The sequence below is a fragment of the Gavialis gangeticus genome, unplaced genomic scaffold, assembly GCF_001723915.1.
Source record: "Gavialis gangeticus isolate Ggan-Ray unplaced genomic scaffold, GavGan_comp1, whole genome shotgun sequence".
Classification (NCBI taxonomy): domain Eukaryota; kingdom Metazoa; phylum Chordata; order Crocodylia; family Gavialidae; genus Gavialis; species Gavialis gangeticus.
Genome location: NW_017729019.1, coordinates 8,105,683 through 8,122,750, shown reverse-complemented (window position 1 = coordinate 8,122,750; position 17,068 = coordinate 8,105,683). Strand labels below are relative to the sequence as shown.

Below are 17,068 nucleotides of genomic sequence, written 5' to 3'. Positions count from 1 at the left end.
CCCAGAGTCTCCGGTGCGTGCCGCGCCAGGCCCTGTACTCTGTCTCACAGCCGTGAGAGAAGCCATCAGGAGTAGGTTGGCTTTGCTGCCAGGAATTATCCTGCTGTATTTGTTTCGTGGGTCCTGATTGCTGGGACAACTCCTGCGGGTAAAGCTGGCCCCACCACGGAGGGCTGCAGGTTCAGGCATCAAGGGCAGGGGCAAAGCTGTCTTATTTGGGTAGATATTTGGTTGGGGTGATATGACCCCCGCACCCGTTCCTGCCTGGGGCAGGGGGTCGGACTTGATGATCTGTGGAGGGCCCTTTTGACCCTAAGCACTATGATTTGCCTTGCATCACCCTGACTTACAACCCACAGAGCAAGAGCCAAGGGGTCTGGTTTCATGTCCACACACAGGGATTTATACAGCTGCGGGGGTGATAGCATACCTCAGTTCTGTAGGGATAGGCCGTTTCCACCTCTCCGTTACCTTCTTGCTTGTCTGCTTTTACCCTGCACCTTAACTGACCCCCTGCTCCTGTTCTAAGCCAATCTCCATTGTGAGTGGACAAAAATCATGAGAAAAACGTGCAGTTTGCAAAACTAGGAATATGCTGTGGCTGGTTTACTACCTTGAGCCACGATAGGGAGCAAGCAAGCGTGTAAAACCTGACATGCTGTAGCTGTGCTGTTTAAAATCTTGATATAGATCTGGAGGTGTGTCAGGCCCAGACAGGTCTGTTTATGTGGGGTGTGAAAGGCAATGACTAAGTCTATAATGTTTTATTGTTGCCCTGTAACCTTGACATTAATATTGACTTTACAGCTATCCACTTTACTGGCAACTATCAGCTGGTGTGATAGGTGAAAGCAGGCTTTTAAAGCAGTTCTACCACCACGTCACTCTTCACCACACCTGGTCAAAAATGACAACAATTTCTGGGAAAAAAGGCAACTTGTCCCCCCCAACAGCTCTGCTGAAAATCCTTATTTTGAAAAAATGTCAACTGCTTGATTAGCTGTCCAAAAAACAAATCATTTCTAACACCATCCAGCAGTTTCAGACAGTTCATAGGAAGTTAAAGCATTTTCAGCCCGCCTGGCTTTTCCCTATTTACTCCATGCACAAGCTTCACTGGGAAGCATCGAAGCCATCAGGTCTACGCTCTGGTTAGAGTCCATTTCAACTCCTGGGGCTCCGTGCTGCTGCCTTTAGGAATGTTTAACTTCACCCGTTCACGTTTATTGAGTTAGAAAAATTCTTATGACTTTTATTGTTTGGTTATGTAGGAGGGGTGGAAACCTCCTTAAGGTCCTAATGGCAGTAAAGGAGGGGAAGGGGAATCCTGCTGCCATTGAGGAGTGACAGTCCTACAGGGACTAGGTTTGCATGCTAAGAACCGTCCTAAGCCACTTCTGCATTGACTCTAGACTAGGACAGAATAAAACAGAAGCCAGGCATTGTCACAAAACCCTCTTGTGCTCTCGTGTGCTGCATGCCCAATACTGGAATTAGTAATTTTACTGCTGTCGGTGGAGCTGCTCCTGATCGATACCTTGCTAAGAGAGAAGAGCAGCAACCTGGCTTAATCCATTCCCACAGTGGACCTGGAAGTCCCAAGACCCGGAGTAACTAATCTAGTGAATCACAGACTTGAACGGGGCCAGGCACTGGCACAACCAGGTTGCAGGACCAAGCTGCCTCTCATTGCAGCAGACAATGTGCTGCAAAGCTTCCTGGCAAAACCTCTTATCTTAGTTCTTAAATATAGGGATTGCAACCTGTCTTTGAAAGCAGGTGAGTGGCTCCCTGTAAGTGTCATGCTTGGAAAATGACAGTGAACCAAAGGTTCAGCCTTGGAAATATGAATGCAGCACTCACAGGAACTGAACGGGGTTCAGCTGTCAGAGGAGACAGATCCTCAGCTGGGGCCAGCTGGTGCAGGGGCCAGATTTCCAAAGGCATTTGGGCGCCTGAACACGCAAGCATGCACGTACATAACTGGATTTGCAAGGCAGGGGCTAAACTCCACTGACTTCCACTGCAAATTGGACGACTGATTTGTTTAGGAGCGTTTGCAAATGCCACTAAGTGCTCCTCCGCCTGCGCAGACTCTTTAAACATCTCCACAAATCTCACTGCAGCTCCAGGAACGTCGGGGAGGCCCTGACGATCTGCGTGGCTGAGGATCTTGCCTAATGGCTCCACTCAGAGCTCATGAGCAGCTGGAAAGGCTTTTACAGGCAGCATGTGTGCAGGGACCTCGGGATCGCGCAAACAGGACTCAGCCAGCCAAGCCCTGCAAGCGAACAAGCATCAGGGGCTTATAAATCAAGCCCTGCTCAGGGGCGTGCTAAATATTTACACTGGCTATTGCTGTACTGAACAGGGACAAAATACCCACCGCACTGCCCGGGAACAAAAGGGGTTATCTTAAGCTCACCCTGATACCCACGTACCAAGCTAATAAATAACATGTTCTGACACCGAGGTCTCCTTCAGGAAGGGTCTGCGGGGTATACAGAAGAATAAACAGCGTGCAGGTTACAGGACTAAGGAGAATATTTTTCCTTTACCAAATGACCTTGAAGAAAGCAGCGCTGCTGGGCCTCATCTTTAACCTTTTGTCCCAATCTGCAGCCACATGATGCCTGCCTTCCAGGCAGTGATCTCACCTCCCTTGCTCCTGCTGCTGCACTGGTATGTTCAATGCTGGGCCTCTCTTTTGAGTGGACCAAAAGATGCAGATATGTGTTGTGGGCAGGGGGATCTGATTTTCAGAGGCAGCAACTGGAGGTGACGGGACCTGTTGGTGATCAGAGCTGGGGGGTGGGGAACGTGCACCACGCTGGCTTTGTCTGTGTGCATGAGCAGTGGCACGGGCGAGCGCCAGGGCGCACAGAGGCGATGGGGTCTCTCTGCATTGCTGCCAGCCCCGCTGACAAAGCACAGCAGCATTGCAGCAGCTCTGACTCAGAGGCGGCCGCAAAAGGTTCTGCATTATGCCGCAGCGGGATGGGCCCCCACGGCATGGAGCTGAGGAAGGGAGGAAGGCACCCGCCTGAACATGGATGTGGTGTGCTGTGGGGAGAGACACGACGAACCTCTGGAATTGGCCATTTGTGAGTCACAAGGAACATCGTCCCCAGGTGCTGAAAGAGCTGGCTCGGTCACTGCAAAGTGGGTAGGAAGATTGGCTTCTTCCTCCCTGCCCCTCAGCCCAGGCTGGGTACTTGGCACGTGCCTGACCTGGGGCACATGAAGAGTCACCCTGCTGATGGTATGCCTACCTGGCATTTGGGGTGGGCTCCAATACCTTGCTGCATGGGGCCTCCGTGAAACATTTAATCTATCTAAACAGCCAACTGAGTCACTAACCTGTGACCATCAGTGGGAACTGCAGCCCCTGTATAAATCCTTGTTCTCCCCAGGGAACTTCTGTGCCAAAAACCATCGTCGAAGGCTAGCTCAGACTGGCTAGATCTTACAGCAAACACCGGCCTCTCATTTTTAAACCTCTATCTCATGTGCTTCCTTGAGAGCCCTGGTACAGCTGGAGCAGAGCCTGTGAAGCTGAGCAGACTGATACACTTTATACAGGTATGTGCAAGGGCTAAACGTGTCACGCATGTGCTGCAGACATGCCCTGCAGACAGGGTTAGCCATGCTCTTCCCTAAAGAATGAAAGAGAAAAGCACATTTTCTTGGCCCAGGTGTACGGAGAAAGAAACTAAGCAAACCTCAAGTAATGCTGAAGCATGGATGCTTATCCAGGATGAGCCCAACTGAAATCCAAGCTGCTGTGGCCTGTGTGTGACCTAGCGCTTCCCATCTGACCTGAGCTGGAACGCGCGATTAACCGTCTCAAGTACTGGGGAAGTTCAGGTACCAGCCCGTCTCCACCTTATCTTTGCATTTTCTGAGGGCCACGGAGCATTATGTCTCCCAGTAAGACAGCTAAAGATCATCAGCCCCACGTGACAGATGGGGAAACTGAGGCACAGAGAGGTGACATCATCTGCCCAAGGCTAGCAGCATGTGAGGGGAGCCGTTTGGATAGGAATGGAGGATTTCCTGCCTGCCAGTCCCACAATCAGGTGACCAACCCATGATTTTTGTTAGTGCCAGCTGGGCAGGGGGAGCACAGAGCGCAGAAAGCAAGAGGCAGAGAGGGGAGGAACAGTCTATTAAAAATGGAAACTTCTTGCAACTTTTTCAACCAAAACGGTTTCCGGTTTGGTTTGAGCTGTTTGGACAGGATATGACTTTATCTGAGCAGTACGTGGCAGGACCCTGGCATAAATGGAGAACATGCACACATAACGTTTCTAATCCAACCACGCACATACGTACATGCTCAGATTTAGGTAAGTGCTTCAATCCCACTGGCATCGGCACATGCGTAGAAATTGTGGGCAGTGCAAGCCGGCAATGAGCCAACAGCAATCAAGCACAGAGTGAAAGGTGAGCGCAATGCACTTGGGAACGCTCCCTGCATGACAGGGACGTCACCTTTCAGTCCGTTTCTATGCTGCAGCCTCACAGTGGTGGGACTAGCCTCCTCCTACACCTGTCACCAGCACAGCACACCTGCACCGGGAGGCAGACTTACTCCGGCTCTTCCACGCTTTGCAATAAGCTCGAAGATGGGCTTGAGTGGCTGGAGAGTTCACAGAAGCTCCCAAGCCACTTGGGGAGACTGTGCCTGTGTCTCCAAAGGTGGATTAGGAGCACGGCAGGCTCTGAGTGATTGTGTTTGTTCTGGAGAGGGCTGGATGAACATCCTGGGGAATGCTGTGCTGTTTTTGCACAGAGCTGATCCCCATCTCTGTGCCCCGATTCCCAGTCCTGCTACATCATTGCACTGGGGAAGTCTGTACATAGCAGCCAGCTGTCAGAGATTAAAAAATACAGTGTGGGCAGGGAAGAAGGTTGCTGGGAAAAGTGATAGGATCAGAGGAATCCAGCTAATTGGCATTTTCCCTTCACTCCCTCCATCCTCCTGGCCCTCAGGGCAGCTGTTCAGACGAGACAGCGCTTGGGCTCCAGTGCGGAAGTGGGGAAGAGGGATCCCCTGTTCAGGCACCTGTGGGGGAGGCTAAGGGAGAGCTCCCCCGCGTCAAATGATTCTGTCCCTACTACGTGGGCAGTGCCAGAAAGCCCTGCACGGGGCTCATCGTGAGGTACCCCCCGGCTGGAAACTTTGCACCCATCCTTCACCACAGTCTGTCGGCCCAGGTCCAACTTCACCAGTGGCGGGAGCAGGAGGATGCCTGATGCAGGCACACCGTGTGTTTGCAGGTACATCTGCCACTCCCTGATCGCTCCATGCCACCATCCTGCCAGCTGTTGGAGACCCTGTCTCCCGCCGGCAGAGCCTCCATGCGTGCCCACTTACCACGCCAGCAGGTGCACGTGGGGGGCACATGGGGCTATGCCCAGGGCAGCCAGTCACTCAGTAAAGCACCTTACCCTGGTACGGCAGGCGGGGCCCCAGCTGTGGTGGCACCGTGTGAAAAGCGAGGGGGAGAGGAGCAGGCGCTACAGCTCCTTTGACAAGAGACACCGGTGGGCTGACTGGTGGCAGCGGTGGGATTGTGAGGCCAGCTGGAGGGCAGCCTGTGGCAGAAGAGTGCCCTCCAGTCTCTTCCTGCTAGATTGAAACGCTCTGTGGATGAGTCTGGTGGGAGCATGTGGTCCTCTCCTTTCTCAGTGCTTTGATCTCCACGGTGACGAAGGGAAGGAGACAGGTTTAAAATATACTCTGCCTCCTGTTCTTCCCTCGACCTGGGAGAGAGAGAGAGAAAGCGCCAGGTCGGAAAGGCTAGCACCCAAGTGCTTTAGGCTCATCAGCCCACCCTACCGCAGCAAGGGGAGGCATCTCCCTCTCGGGGCCATTTTGGGTGCAGGGACCTATGAATCCAGTGCAGCTCCAACTGCTTGCGAGTCCTCCAACCCCGCATGCTTGAGAGTGGCATCACTCAGTGAGCGGCTTCCCTGCCTCATTCCTGGGTGCCCTGCACAAGAGGTGAGAACAGCCAGTGCCCGCAGGAGTCCCGGGACAGCAGCACAGATGTGCCCAGAGGCGCAAAGTGGGGGAGTCACTTGCTGCAGAAGTCACAGAGTGGGTCCGTGATGGGGCTGGGAAGCAGTCTCATGAGCCCCGATGCCCAGCCCTTTGCTCTGGTCGGTGCATGGGAACAACGCCTGCTCTGTCCCTTGCAATATTAATGTCTAACCAGCTGAGCGAGGGGCCTCTCGGGATGCTTCACCCACCTGCGGTCAAAGTGGGGGGAGAGGTTGATGCGAAGCCTTTCCTGCTAATCCAGCTCAGACTTCAACTGGACTTTCCCCTCAGATCCTCCCGACAAGATAAGCAATAGGCCCTGAATGGCCACTTTGTGGGAAAGGCGACAGCAACGTGGCATTCCCTGCCCCGCGTGGGAAACCTGCCGTGACGCCTGTCGCCCCGGGCACTGCACCTGGGCACGGCCCAGGGTCATCACTGCAGAGCGACACGTCGGCTGAGTGCAGGCAGTGCTACCTGGGCGCAGCTGGGGCAAGAGGGCTGCTCCCGGCAGCCTCCGAGCCCCGGCTCGGCTGCATGGAGATGCTGGAGCTGGCTCAGGCACCCCGAGGGGCCGCAGCACAGAGCTGTGCTCATTTGCCTTCCTGCTCAGCAGGGTGAATTAGGCTGCACACAGCTCCAGACTGCTCTGGCACCTGGACCAACTGCATTTCTATCGAGAGGGCTGCTCTCCCCTCAGGACCCAGCCCAGGGGTCACAGGTCCTACCTGACTGCTGAAAGACTGAGCCTCGGTAGCCTGGGTCCTTTTGAAGCTGTATTTCCTTCAGAGTGAAGATGGAGGCATCTGGGCAAAGGGAGAGAGAGGAACAGCTGAGAGTAACTCAGTGGCCGGATAAGCTGTTTCCAGAGGTAGCCAACACATGCATGCAGTCCTGTGCCCTCGCAGCAACGCCTCTCTCCCGTATGCCCAGAATGTCTCACCCTGCAATGGCAAGATCCTCCACCGCACCGTGCCCACGTGCCAGCTTCTGCCCCCTCATTATGCCAGTCTCAAGCCTCAGGAGCACTCGTTCCCTTTCTCTAAATATAGAGAATGGGGATCTTGAAGGAGACATGGGCTTAATAGCCCAGCCCTTAGGAGGGTAGGAGGCCCTTACCCTCACTCCAGGCATGTCTGCATGTGCATTAATGCACCGTAATTGTGCTGCATTAAGTTTAGTACCTGTAATAACAGGTACTAGGAAGGCGCCATAACCGGTGTTATAGCACAGTAGTGTCAGTGCATGTGTTTTACCTGATGCTAATGTATAGCCGACTAATTCGACTGTGCTTTAGTGCATTAGCACGGCTTGTGCCGTGACATGCTAGTGCACAGTAGAATTAGTGTACTGCACTTTTAGTGTCTCATGTAGATGCACCCTCTGTGTCCTACTTGCTGATACATAAGAGAAAGGGGTAACTTAGGCAATGCACGAAGGCCCAGCAAGCCGTGGTCATTGCCCCAGGGAAAAGGGCCACATGCAGCCTCCCACAAAGGGATGGTGGCTTTCCCATAGGAAAATTAAAAACCCCTGAAATGAGAAACTGCAGGAAGCTGGCACATCCTAGCTTTCAGCCTCCTGGTTTCTGCCAGCTGGAAAAATCAATCGCTGATGACATTTTCCCTGAAAGCCCAGTATTTACCTTTCAAAGCAAATCCCATTAGCATGGATGGGCACTTACTGTCAGGCAAGAGGTGCACACGTTCCCCCAGGCTCTTGAAGTAAGGGTGTCGTAAGGCTGCTTCAGCCGAGATCCGGCTCTTGGCTTCATACTACGCGGACCACAGAGAAAGGAGATTATGTGGGCTCGGCGCACGTCATTGCACTTGGAGCTTGCTGTTATGTGCGCTGGGTGTGTAAGACACGACTCGTGTTGTGTACACGGCATTACGTGAAGCCGGTCTCATTACCGTGTTTGTGTTGCTACGTATTACGTGTGTGAGGTACGCCGAGTGTGTATGTGCCAGCAAGTACATATGGCTGGCTGCGTGTGTGCATGTGTGTGCAGGCACCTGAGCAGTGACAGCTTCTATGGTGGGGGAGGCAGGTAAGCAAGTAATGACATATGCTGTGTGGGTGGGCACGCGTGTGCACGCAGAGGAACCATCGCATATGCCTGTGCTTGCCGTTCCATATGCTGTTTGTGTCAACACCTCCGGTGGGTGGTTGCATAATCTTTAGGTGTGCAGTGGTTTCATGGGCTGTGTCATTATATCCTCTGTGTGTGCGCGCATGGGGAGAGCAGGGTGAAGGGAAGAGGGAGACCAACCCCAACCCCACTCCAATTTCAATCACAGCTCCTCCATGGGGCACCCCTATCATGGCTCCGGGGAGTCGGAGCTGCCGCTGTGGGAATGCCAGGTTGTGCGTCGCCGTGCCAGGCTGCGTGGATTAAGACAAGTGGCGGCTGAAAGGCAGGACTGTGCTGCTGAGTAAATCTAGGGAAGCGGAACAAGGAACTTGGCAGCAGAGAAAAGATGAGCAACGAGACACTGGTGATGAGAGGCTGATTCAGAGTTCGGGACCTCAAAGCACTTTTATGGGAGGGCAGGCACAAGCAGACAGCAGCACGTCTCCGGGAGCCAGCAAGAGGAAAGATGCCTCCACCTGAAGTTGGGACAGGGGCTTAGGACACCGATACGACCCAAGAGGAGGAGGTGTCTACAGTCCTTCCCGGCACTAACACCCGGTCTCCCGGGACGTTTTGCAGTTGCCTCCAACAGCAGCATGATTAGGCCCTACAACATCGGCATGCCAGCTGGCTGGACCAGTGGCAATACCCGCTGCCTGGCTGGCTCCGCTGACCCCAGGCCCCTCTCTGCTGCCTTTCCTTTCATTAACAGCCTTGACCCCAAGCTCTGTCTCTCTGGGGCATGTCTGCAGGCTCGGGGGTGAGGGATTTCCAGCTGCAGCTGGCTATGCATCTCGCTCAAAACCCAGGTGAGGAGGACAGCGAACTGCAGGTAAAGCTAATGGGAAGCCAGAAGGGGAGATGAGAAGCCTGGAGCTGCCAGTGTCTAACCCCGCTGCTCGTGGGTTGGGCGGCCAGGCTACTTACCAAGAGAAGGTTCGTCAGCAGATCGATCCCGTCTGTGTCCAGCCTTAAAGAGAAGGAGGCTGTTACTGCATCCAAAAGTCTCTACCGTGGGCACAGCCAGGCTCTACCGGGGTGCAATGGGGGCATGGTGGGTTGGCACATGCCTTTCAAAGCAGCAGAACCCATAAATTTCTGAAATGAGCAGGGCTGGATAAGCCCTAGATAAACCCTGGAGCCTGCTCTTGCTTTCGGGCTGTGTCCGGAAGAGTCCTTCCAGGCAGGCCTTACGCATGTTAGCCGAAATTCATGGCTTCCGTGTCACCTGACCCCAGTTGTCTTTCCTGCCTAGTGCCGGGGGGCTGGACCCGATGATCTTGCGAGGTCCTTTCCACGGCCCTTACAATCTATGAATCTATATACTGCAGCATAGAAAAGGAGGCCTGACCTGACCCCGACTGTGCTGCCGCCGGGGGTCAACCACCGGCCCTCCATTTCCATGGCTGTCTGTCCTCCCTGCTCCCTAGTGTCAGAGTGAGCCTGGGACGAAACCTCCCAGCCTCGTCCCCGCAGCGTCCCCGCTGCTGGCCAGCACGTGCCGGCATGCGTGGGAGTCTCAGTACCTCGGGGCATGGTTGATCAGTGGCTGGGCACGGTACTGGGTGAAACTGTAAGCCTTGAACTCCTCGTTGGATGTGATTCCAGGCCAGGAGTCTTCTGTAGGGGTCCCTGGGGGAGAGAGGATGGTTTGGACACATCAACTTCATCACACCATGGGGACCTGCCAGCCATTGCCCTCCATTACCCTAGCATGGAGGAGCCCCATGTGGAAATGCTCTCCGTGCGAGCCGTCCCTTGGAAGAGACCGGCAAATCCTCCCCCTACTCCCCAAAGCTACTGGAAGGCCAGAAAACCCTCGAGGAAGGATCTGGTTCTCTCTCCACTCCCACAGGCCCGAGGGCACGGGACGGGCAAGCCAGTCTAAACTTTCGGCTAAGGCTGTTTCTCAGGGCCTTGTTACATGATAATATTGGGCAGCTCCTGGAGCTCTTAACCCCTGGGCTGTCTGTGCGTTAACACCTTAAAGTGGCTTAAGGCACTCGCTATGTGGATCAAAGTTATGCCGCTCCAGGACAGGCTTATCTCTGGCCCGCACTACCCAGCTCCTGCTCTGTGACGTGGCCGCTCCTCGCGGATGTGCGGCTCGAGTTGAAAGCGTGACTGCTCCGGACTCCAAGCTAGCGCTAAGCTGGTCGACATCGGGGAAGGTGTGCCAAGGCCCTCGCCCTCTCTCCATTTTCCTCGGTCAGCCATTGCCCTCTAGCGGAAGTTGGAGAGCAGACTCACCCAGCAGCCGGAAGATTAAATGCAGCTCTTCTTTCACGGTGGACCCAGGGAACATGGGCCGTCCTGTGACCATTTCATAGTGGATGCAGCCCACGCCCCTAAGCGAGCAGCAGAGGCATTGATGTTAGAGATGGAAACGACCTCCGAGCACACCCCCCTGCCCTTGTGCAATGCAGGTCGGTCCCTTACAGTCGCAGCCACCCGAGGGAGCTCCTGCCTGTTCTTCGGGACATTGCTGCTACTGCTTATCACCTGCTCAAAAAGGCCCTGACGCACAAGCAAGGAGCCTGCTCCAAACAGCTTATGACCCGGGAGACCTAGTGTGTGGCGCATAAACCAGGGCGGGCAGCATCCCTGTGCTGGCACTGCTACATACAGCAGCCCAGACTGCGTGGCGCTGCATGGAGAGATGAAAGGCGGTGGACATCCCCTGCACCGGCGAGGTGGGAATCCAGGAATGGGGTCCAGTGCTCGTGCCCAGCCCTGCCAGCCCCCACAGCTCACCACATATCGATGGGCGTGGAGTACTCGGTCGAGCCCAGCAGGACGTCTGGAGGCCGATACCACAGCGTGACCACCTCATTGGAATACGTCTTGGTAGGGACCGACTTGGCTCTGGCGAGACCTGGGGGTGCAAGGGACGTCTCTGCGTCTTCTCCTGCACTGCAGTGCAATTCTCACCAGCAGCCCCAGACGGAAACAAGTGGGCAGAGGAGCTCCCCTCCCCTTACGCATCTACAGGCAGTAGCTGAATTTGGAGCAGCAGGTCTGGAAACCTGGCTGCTGCATTTAAGTCCTTCAATCAGCTCGCGGTGCACTGACCCGCCCCCGGCGCAGTCTGAGTGGACTGGGATGGACCAGAGTTCGGGTCTCCTGTGCCCCTCCAAGCAGCGTGCATGCAGTGCTGTCTGCACACGCTGAGCCCACGCCAAGCCACGACCCTGCTCACCGAAGTCTGCCAGCTTCAGCTCCCCCCTCTCGTTGATGAGCAAGTTCTGCGGTTTGAGGTCGCGATGCAGGATCTTCCTCCGGTGGCAGTACGACAGACCCCGCAGCAGCTGGAACATGAAGATCTTGGGGAGGGGGGAAGAGGGAGGAGAGGCACGGTCAGCGCGGCAGGGCAGGGGGGGTCTGGCATTCGGTTCAGCAGACAGCAGCACAAGGCAGCACCTGCAAGCAGCTTCAGGGCCCCTCTGGAGGAAAGACTTTCTCTAGGGTTGGGATGAAACCCTGCAGCTTGCAGCTCTGGACTCATTTCACAACACACATAGGCTTCAGTGATGGACCGAGGGGGATCAGAGCCAAGGTAGCTCCAGCTTGGAGGGCAAGAGCCAGATTCTCACCGACTGCCCGGCCCCTTTACGTGAGCAGCACAAAGGGCCCTTCACAGTGTAAGTCATGCACTTGTAAATTATGTTAACATCTAACTTAAAAAGCCTTTTGCTGCCAGGGGGAGGAGTGTAAAGGGGCCTTAGTAGCAATGCGAATCCGGGTCTATGAGTCTCTCTTCGCTCTGTCTTTTGCTTATGCAATTAAATCTAGCTCTGAAATCAGTGTCCTCAGCTGCCTCCAGCTAAATGCCATGCTCGATACTGCATTGAGAGCAGGGGCAGAGTCTCTGGTGCGACTCTCTAAACATGATCAGCAAGACGCCGCGAGGGAAACAAAGCTGTCCAGGACGATATGGATGAGAGGCACGACAGACAGATGCTTCTTCTGCTTGTCAGGGATTCGGAAGTGGGTCTGAACACAGTGTGCAAAGGACACGAAATTGTCTGAGGATGTTAAGACCTCAGAAAAACAGCAGGGAGCTTCAGAGGGCTCCGGCCAGGTGCTGCCATGGGAGATCAGACTCACACGTGAGAAATGCAAGGGGATGCACACGAAAGGGAAAAGCTGGACAATGAGCATGCACAGCCAAGCCTGTGATGCCCCTTGTCCCTCCTTGGCTCAGTTCCCCGTGTGTTCAACAAGTCAGCCACGGGACACAGAGTCCCTTGGGAGCTTCGGACACTCTCCTTCTCCTCTCACCTTCACGTTGTGCGTGCTCATCAGGTTCCCACAGTTGTCCAGGTACTGCTTGAGGTCACTGTCCTGCAACAACAAGGGTGTGCCGTGAGTACGCATCTGTGTTCACATGGACCCCAAGCTAGCTCTAGGCCCCAGAAGGGACTTTGGTGGGGTGGGCAGGATGCTGGTAGGAGCCCAGGGGGTTAAAGCCCACTAACAACTGTAATGTGCCCAGAGGGAGCTTTACCATCATCATCTAGCCTGACCTCCTGCATGTCTGGCCAGAGGATCTGGCTAATTTTGCCCCAACCTAACCTTTGTACAAGCCACAGCAGGGGTCTGAGGACAGGCCTGCAAGGCCTTGGCCCCCCAGGCACATGCGAGCTCAGAGAAAGCATCTAGGTGTTTGAAGACCTATAGGCAGCTCTGCTATGGTGGTGAAGCCAGGCAGCCCAGAGCCTGCCACGTGCCACAACGTCTGCCAAGGCAGCTGGTATTGCTACCAAACCCACCTAGTCGGGGCTGACTCTAGCACGTGAGCGGGTGATGAGCTGGGACACAGAGCTGGAAGAAGGCTGCCTTCCTCCTTTCCATTAATGTTCCAGACATTGCAATGGGCTCTGTGCAGAGGTCTGTGGGTGAATGGGTCTGATCTGTGTTTTCCAGGAGCTCAGGGCAGATAATGAGAGATGATGAAAAATCAGGAAAATATCTGATAAAATTAGTGTTTTTCACTAATTGGCTTAAACCTTTCAAACAGGTAAAATATTGCAATCCTCCCTGCCATTTATCTTGCACCCAGCTGCAGCGAGACACAAACTCCCTCACTCCGGGTCATAGGAGGAAGGGGCACAGTTCAGCTCGCCAAATGCCACCCCGGGGCGCACAGCCCACCCACTCACCAGGTACTCGAAGACAAGGGTGAGGGATCGCTCTGTGTGAATGATATCATGCAGGGTCACGATGTTTGCGTGCTTCAGGTTCTTCAGGAGGGAGACTGCAAAACAAGGAGCCATTAGAAAGCCCCGGGGCCACGCTTTGTGGCCAGAGGGCAGGCTGGGCTGGCTTGTTCCAATGCCCTCATGAAAGGGCATCATTGCCTGGCAAATGAAAGAAGGTCCTGGCTAGCTAGGCTGCCCATTCACTCTGGCTCAGCAATAACTCTTCATGGCTTGCGAGGCCCTTCCACTCAGAAAATGCCCCCTGCTCCTTACCCTCCCTTATAGCTGTGCAGGGGGCCCCTTCTTCATGCTCCAGACGGATCTCTTTCAGAGCCACCAGGTTCTCTGTCAGCTTGCTGCGCCCCTTAAAGACAGTGGCATAGGTGCCCTGTGGGAAAGAGAGAGACATGGAGCCTGGGCACTCGTGTCCGGAGGCTGGTGCGTGCCTTTACTTTGCCAGCTCAAAGCGGAAAACCGGCACGCAGAGGAGCAATTGGAGCAGCGGGCGACTCATGGAGGAGGGCTCGGAGGATGCAACGTCTGGTCCCGACCCAGACCCCCGCATCCAAACACACCCAGACCTCGAGGAAGCCTGGTTCTGGGCTGCCTTTTGCAGCTTGTCTCTCCTCTCCACTCCAGCTAAACCCTCGAGAGGATCCCTGCTCACCTCGCCCAGCTTGTCCAATTTAACGTAGGTTTCCAGCTTCCCGAATCCGATATCTGACTGCAAAGAAAAGGGAAGAATGTCAGCAGGACAGATCCTCCTAGGAAAGATGCAACCCCGCAGCTGACGGTCACGTCAAGGAGGCCAGACAATAGCAGCTTCGGGGGAGATCAATCAAGTCAGGTGTTTGCAAGCTGGGGCCGGGAGCGCTAGATATGCCATGTACATCACTGTCTGCTGGAGAAGTGCAGCCATCTAGGCAGCCAATCAATCAGAAAGAAGCACCATTGACTGGGTGCTTAAGGAAAACAGATGATACCTGCTTCCCCCATCCATGGAACAATGACGCAAGCTGTTAACTTCATCATCGCAGGGAGCCTTGTTTGCTGCAGTGTGGATGCGGCTCGATATATTGCCTCCCAGTGCTCTGGCTCCCGCCATGCCTTCCTCATTCTCTCTGCCTGTCCCTGCCTCACCCATCATCTTGGCATCTGAGCAGCCACGTCTGCATTCAAGGCTGGCTGGATTTTGAGGCCCCTTCCAGCAGAGACATTTAATGTGCATGGAAAAAAAATCGCTCCCTACACACTGGCTGTTACCAGAAGCCGTTCCCTCCATGACCACTTGGACGGTTGCTCTTCCCAGGATCATGGAGACTCACACTCTTGTTTACTCAGCCATAGGCAGCACAGCCTTGGGGTCAAAGGGCTGAATTAGGACCCAGGAGATCAGGGCTTAATTCCCTGGGACTTGGCAGCAAGTCTGGGAGGATGCAGTTGGGGCTGGTCCTGCTTTGAGCAAGGGGTCGGACTAGACGTGACCACCTGAGCTCCCCTGCAACCCTCTTTGTCTAAGTCGTCGAATTGCCCCATGGCTTTGTTTCCCACCGCACCCTGGTTGAGAAACATGGGGCTACCACGTCTGAGCAGCCCTGACACAACAGAGGGTATGGAGGAGCTCTGCTTTGTGCTGTATATGTCTCCCCTCGGCAGGTGGTGCTGGAGGGGCAGCCGTCACGCAGCCAGCAGCGTGTGCGGAGGTGGAGGCCTGCCTTGGGACCAGGGGAGAATATTATTTCCTATTTCACTCGGAATAAAGACCCGTGGGAGCTGCCTGGGAAGTGATGCATGTGTGTCGCTGGTGGCTGGTGTCATTGATAATCCCCGAGGATTGTGATGAGGGTGGCTAGCCCCCACTCTGTTCCCCGCCAGAGGAATCCGTCCCTTGCCCTGCTCTGCCCTGCCCTGGAGAAGCATCTCCAGAGCACAGTCCTGCCTCCACGGCCCATGTGGTCAGAGGCCCCCATTATCACCCCATTCAGTGCCAGAGTGTTTGAACGACATGGAGCTGGGCTGTCCGGACCTGGGCTGTGATGCACGCCTGCATTTCCCTCCAGCCGCCAAATGTGGAGGGGGGGCAGCTTGGCTGCTGACATTGGACCTGATGACCGGGGCAGTAAATGGTGCCGTCAGCTCTACTTCCAGTGCCCTGAACACAGAGGTGCTGAGTACGTGCCTCCCCGCCCCCCACTTGGGAAGAGCGCTGTCACCCGAAATACTTAAAACTTTCCTCATGTCCATCATCTTAGGCTCACCCCCCTGGCAAAAATAAGTCAGCACCTATGCCTGAACAAACCCACCCGCCTTGAATGGATGTGTTGCTAGCTTGTCTCGCTCAGCTGGCAGGGATAATAACAGTGGGTAACGCAGGCTGAATGTGATCGGAGGCCCTATAAACTTCACGACGCCGTACGGCGCCTTCTACAGGAACATTCATTATTCATTTACAGGGGTATGAATATTAATGGAACATTTGCCTCCTCTATGCATATTTTATTCACCAGGCAGAAAAGCCCGTGCAGGTGAATGTGAGTTACTGGCTGTCGGCCAACTGCCTCCTTCCCGGCCGAGAAAGCTCCTACTCGACGGGACGCAGCCTTGCCTATCTGCAAAGAAGGCCCTGGGCTCTCGCTCTTGTACATGCTGTGTTGCTGCATGCATGAGGGATTTGCATGCCAGGGCTGAGCATGTTCACACGTGTGGAGTGCACCCCTCCGGGAGTGCAGGCCCAAGCAGGATGAGCATTTATATGTGTGAGTGTAGGCTTGTGGGTACAGGAAGATAAGGATTCACATGCCTTGGTGTGGACTTTGTGCAGCTGAGGGCACTCCGACGGGTGCACAGAGGTATAGGTGTAGGGGCAATGTGTGAGCAAGGACCCCAGAGTGTGTGGACACGGGTGGGCATGGCCACATGCAGGGCCTGGGCTCCGAGGTGTGATGAGCCGGGCACGACCCTCCCCTGCCCAGATCCCCAGTGTGGTGGGACTCACCAGGGATGCCCGCCGAGACATCCTGCTGAGGGGCTTGGGGAACTCGGGGCTGTGCATCTGCAGCTTCTGCATGAACTCCGGGGGCAGGCGGATGTCCACGGGGAGGGAGAGCCGCTTGCTGACGTCCTGCAAGCCGGGCCGGCACAGAGTAAGCTTCCCAGCCAAGAACCTCCGGCCTGCGCCCTGAACCTGGGAAGCTTGCCCACCGCATGCCACGTGGCTACCCCCACCCTGAGAACAGCAAAGTCACCCTTCCGTGCACCCCCTGCCCATGCCAGCCACCCCACCTCCATACACTGCCTGGCCCCAGCTCCAGCCCCAACCTGTACTTGCCTCCATGGAGAAGCGGCGCTGGTTGTTGTTCCGGTAGCGTACAGTTGTCGGGGACTGGCCCTCCACCTCTGACAGGGAAATGGAGGTCGGGTCCGCCTGGAAGTCCCTGCCCAGCTGCAGGCGCCTGTGAGCTATGTCTGATGGGAGAGAAGGCAAAGACTGAGTGCCTGGAAGGTGTCACGAAGGCGGCACTTTTCAATAGCTAGGGCAACCACCGTCTGCTGCTGAGTCCGAGCATGGGGCTGGGAGCAAAGGACTCCAGACCTAACACTGTTCCCTTCTCTGGCCCTGGGTAAGTGTCTTCGACTGCTACCTTCTACGCCATATCTTTCCGTGCTTTAGGAAAAAAAAAAAAA

The 17,068-nt window shown here is 55.1% G+C and overlaps 1 protein-coding gene across 1 annotated transcript in view; it reads right to left on the bottom strand.

Moving 5' to 3' along the window:
- Positions 1-3,518: 3,518 nt before the first annotated feature.
- CDK18 (cyclin dependent kinase 18) overlaps positions 3,519-17,068 on the bottom strand; it is a 58,647-nt gene continuing 45,097 nt past the window's right edge. The window contains exons 3-16 of the mRNA XM_019513982.1: positions 16,713-16,849; positions 16,380-16,505; positions 14,052-14,108; positions 13,658-13,772; positions 13,346-13,440; positions 12,465-12,527; positions 11,383-11,506; positions 10,938-11,058; positions 10,434-10,531; positions 9,710-9,815; positions 9,111-9,153; positions 7,734-7,824; positions 6,778-6,855; positions 3,519-5,769 (exon numbers count right to left, since the gene is read on the bottom strand). Of these exons, the coding sequence (XP_019369527.1) occupies positions 5,735-5,769; positions 6,778-6,855; positions 7,734-7,824; positions 9,111-9,153; positions 9,710-9,815; positions 10,434-10,531; positions 10,938-11,058; positions 11,383-11,506; positions 12,465-12,527; positions 13,346-13,440; positions 13,658-13,772; positions 14,052-14,108; positions 16,380-16,505; positions 16,713-16,849 (1,289 nt within the window). The 3' untranslated portion in view covers positions 3,519-5,734. The remainder of the gene's footprint in view (positions 5,770-6,777; positions 6,856-7,733; positions 7,825-9,110; positions 9,154-9,709; positions 9,816-10,433; positions 10,532-10,937; positions 11,059-11,382; positions 11,507-12,464; positions 12,528-13,345; positions 13,441-13,657; positions 13,773-14,051; positions 14,109-16,379; positions 16,506-16,712; positions 16,850-17,068) is intronic.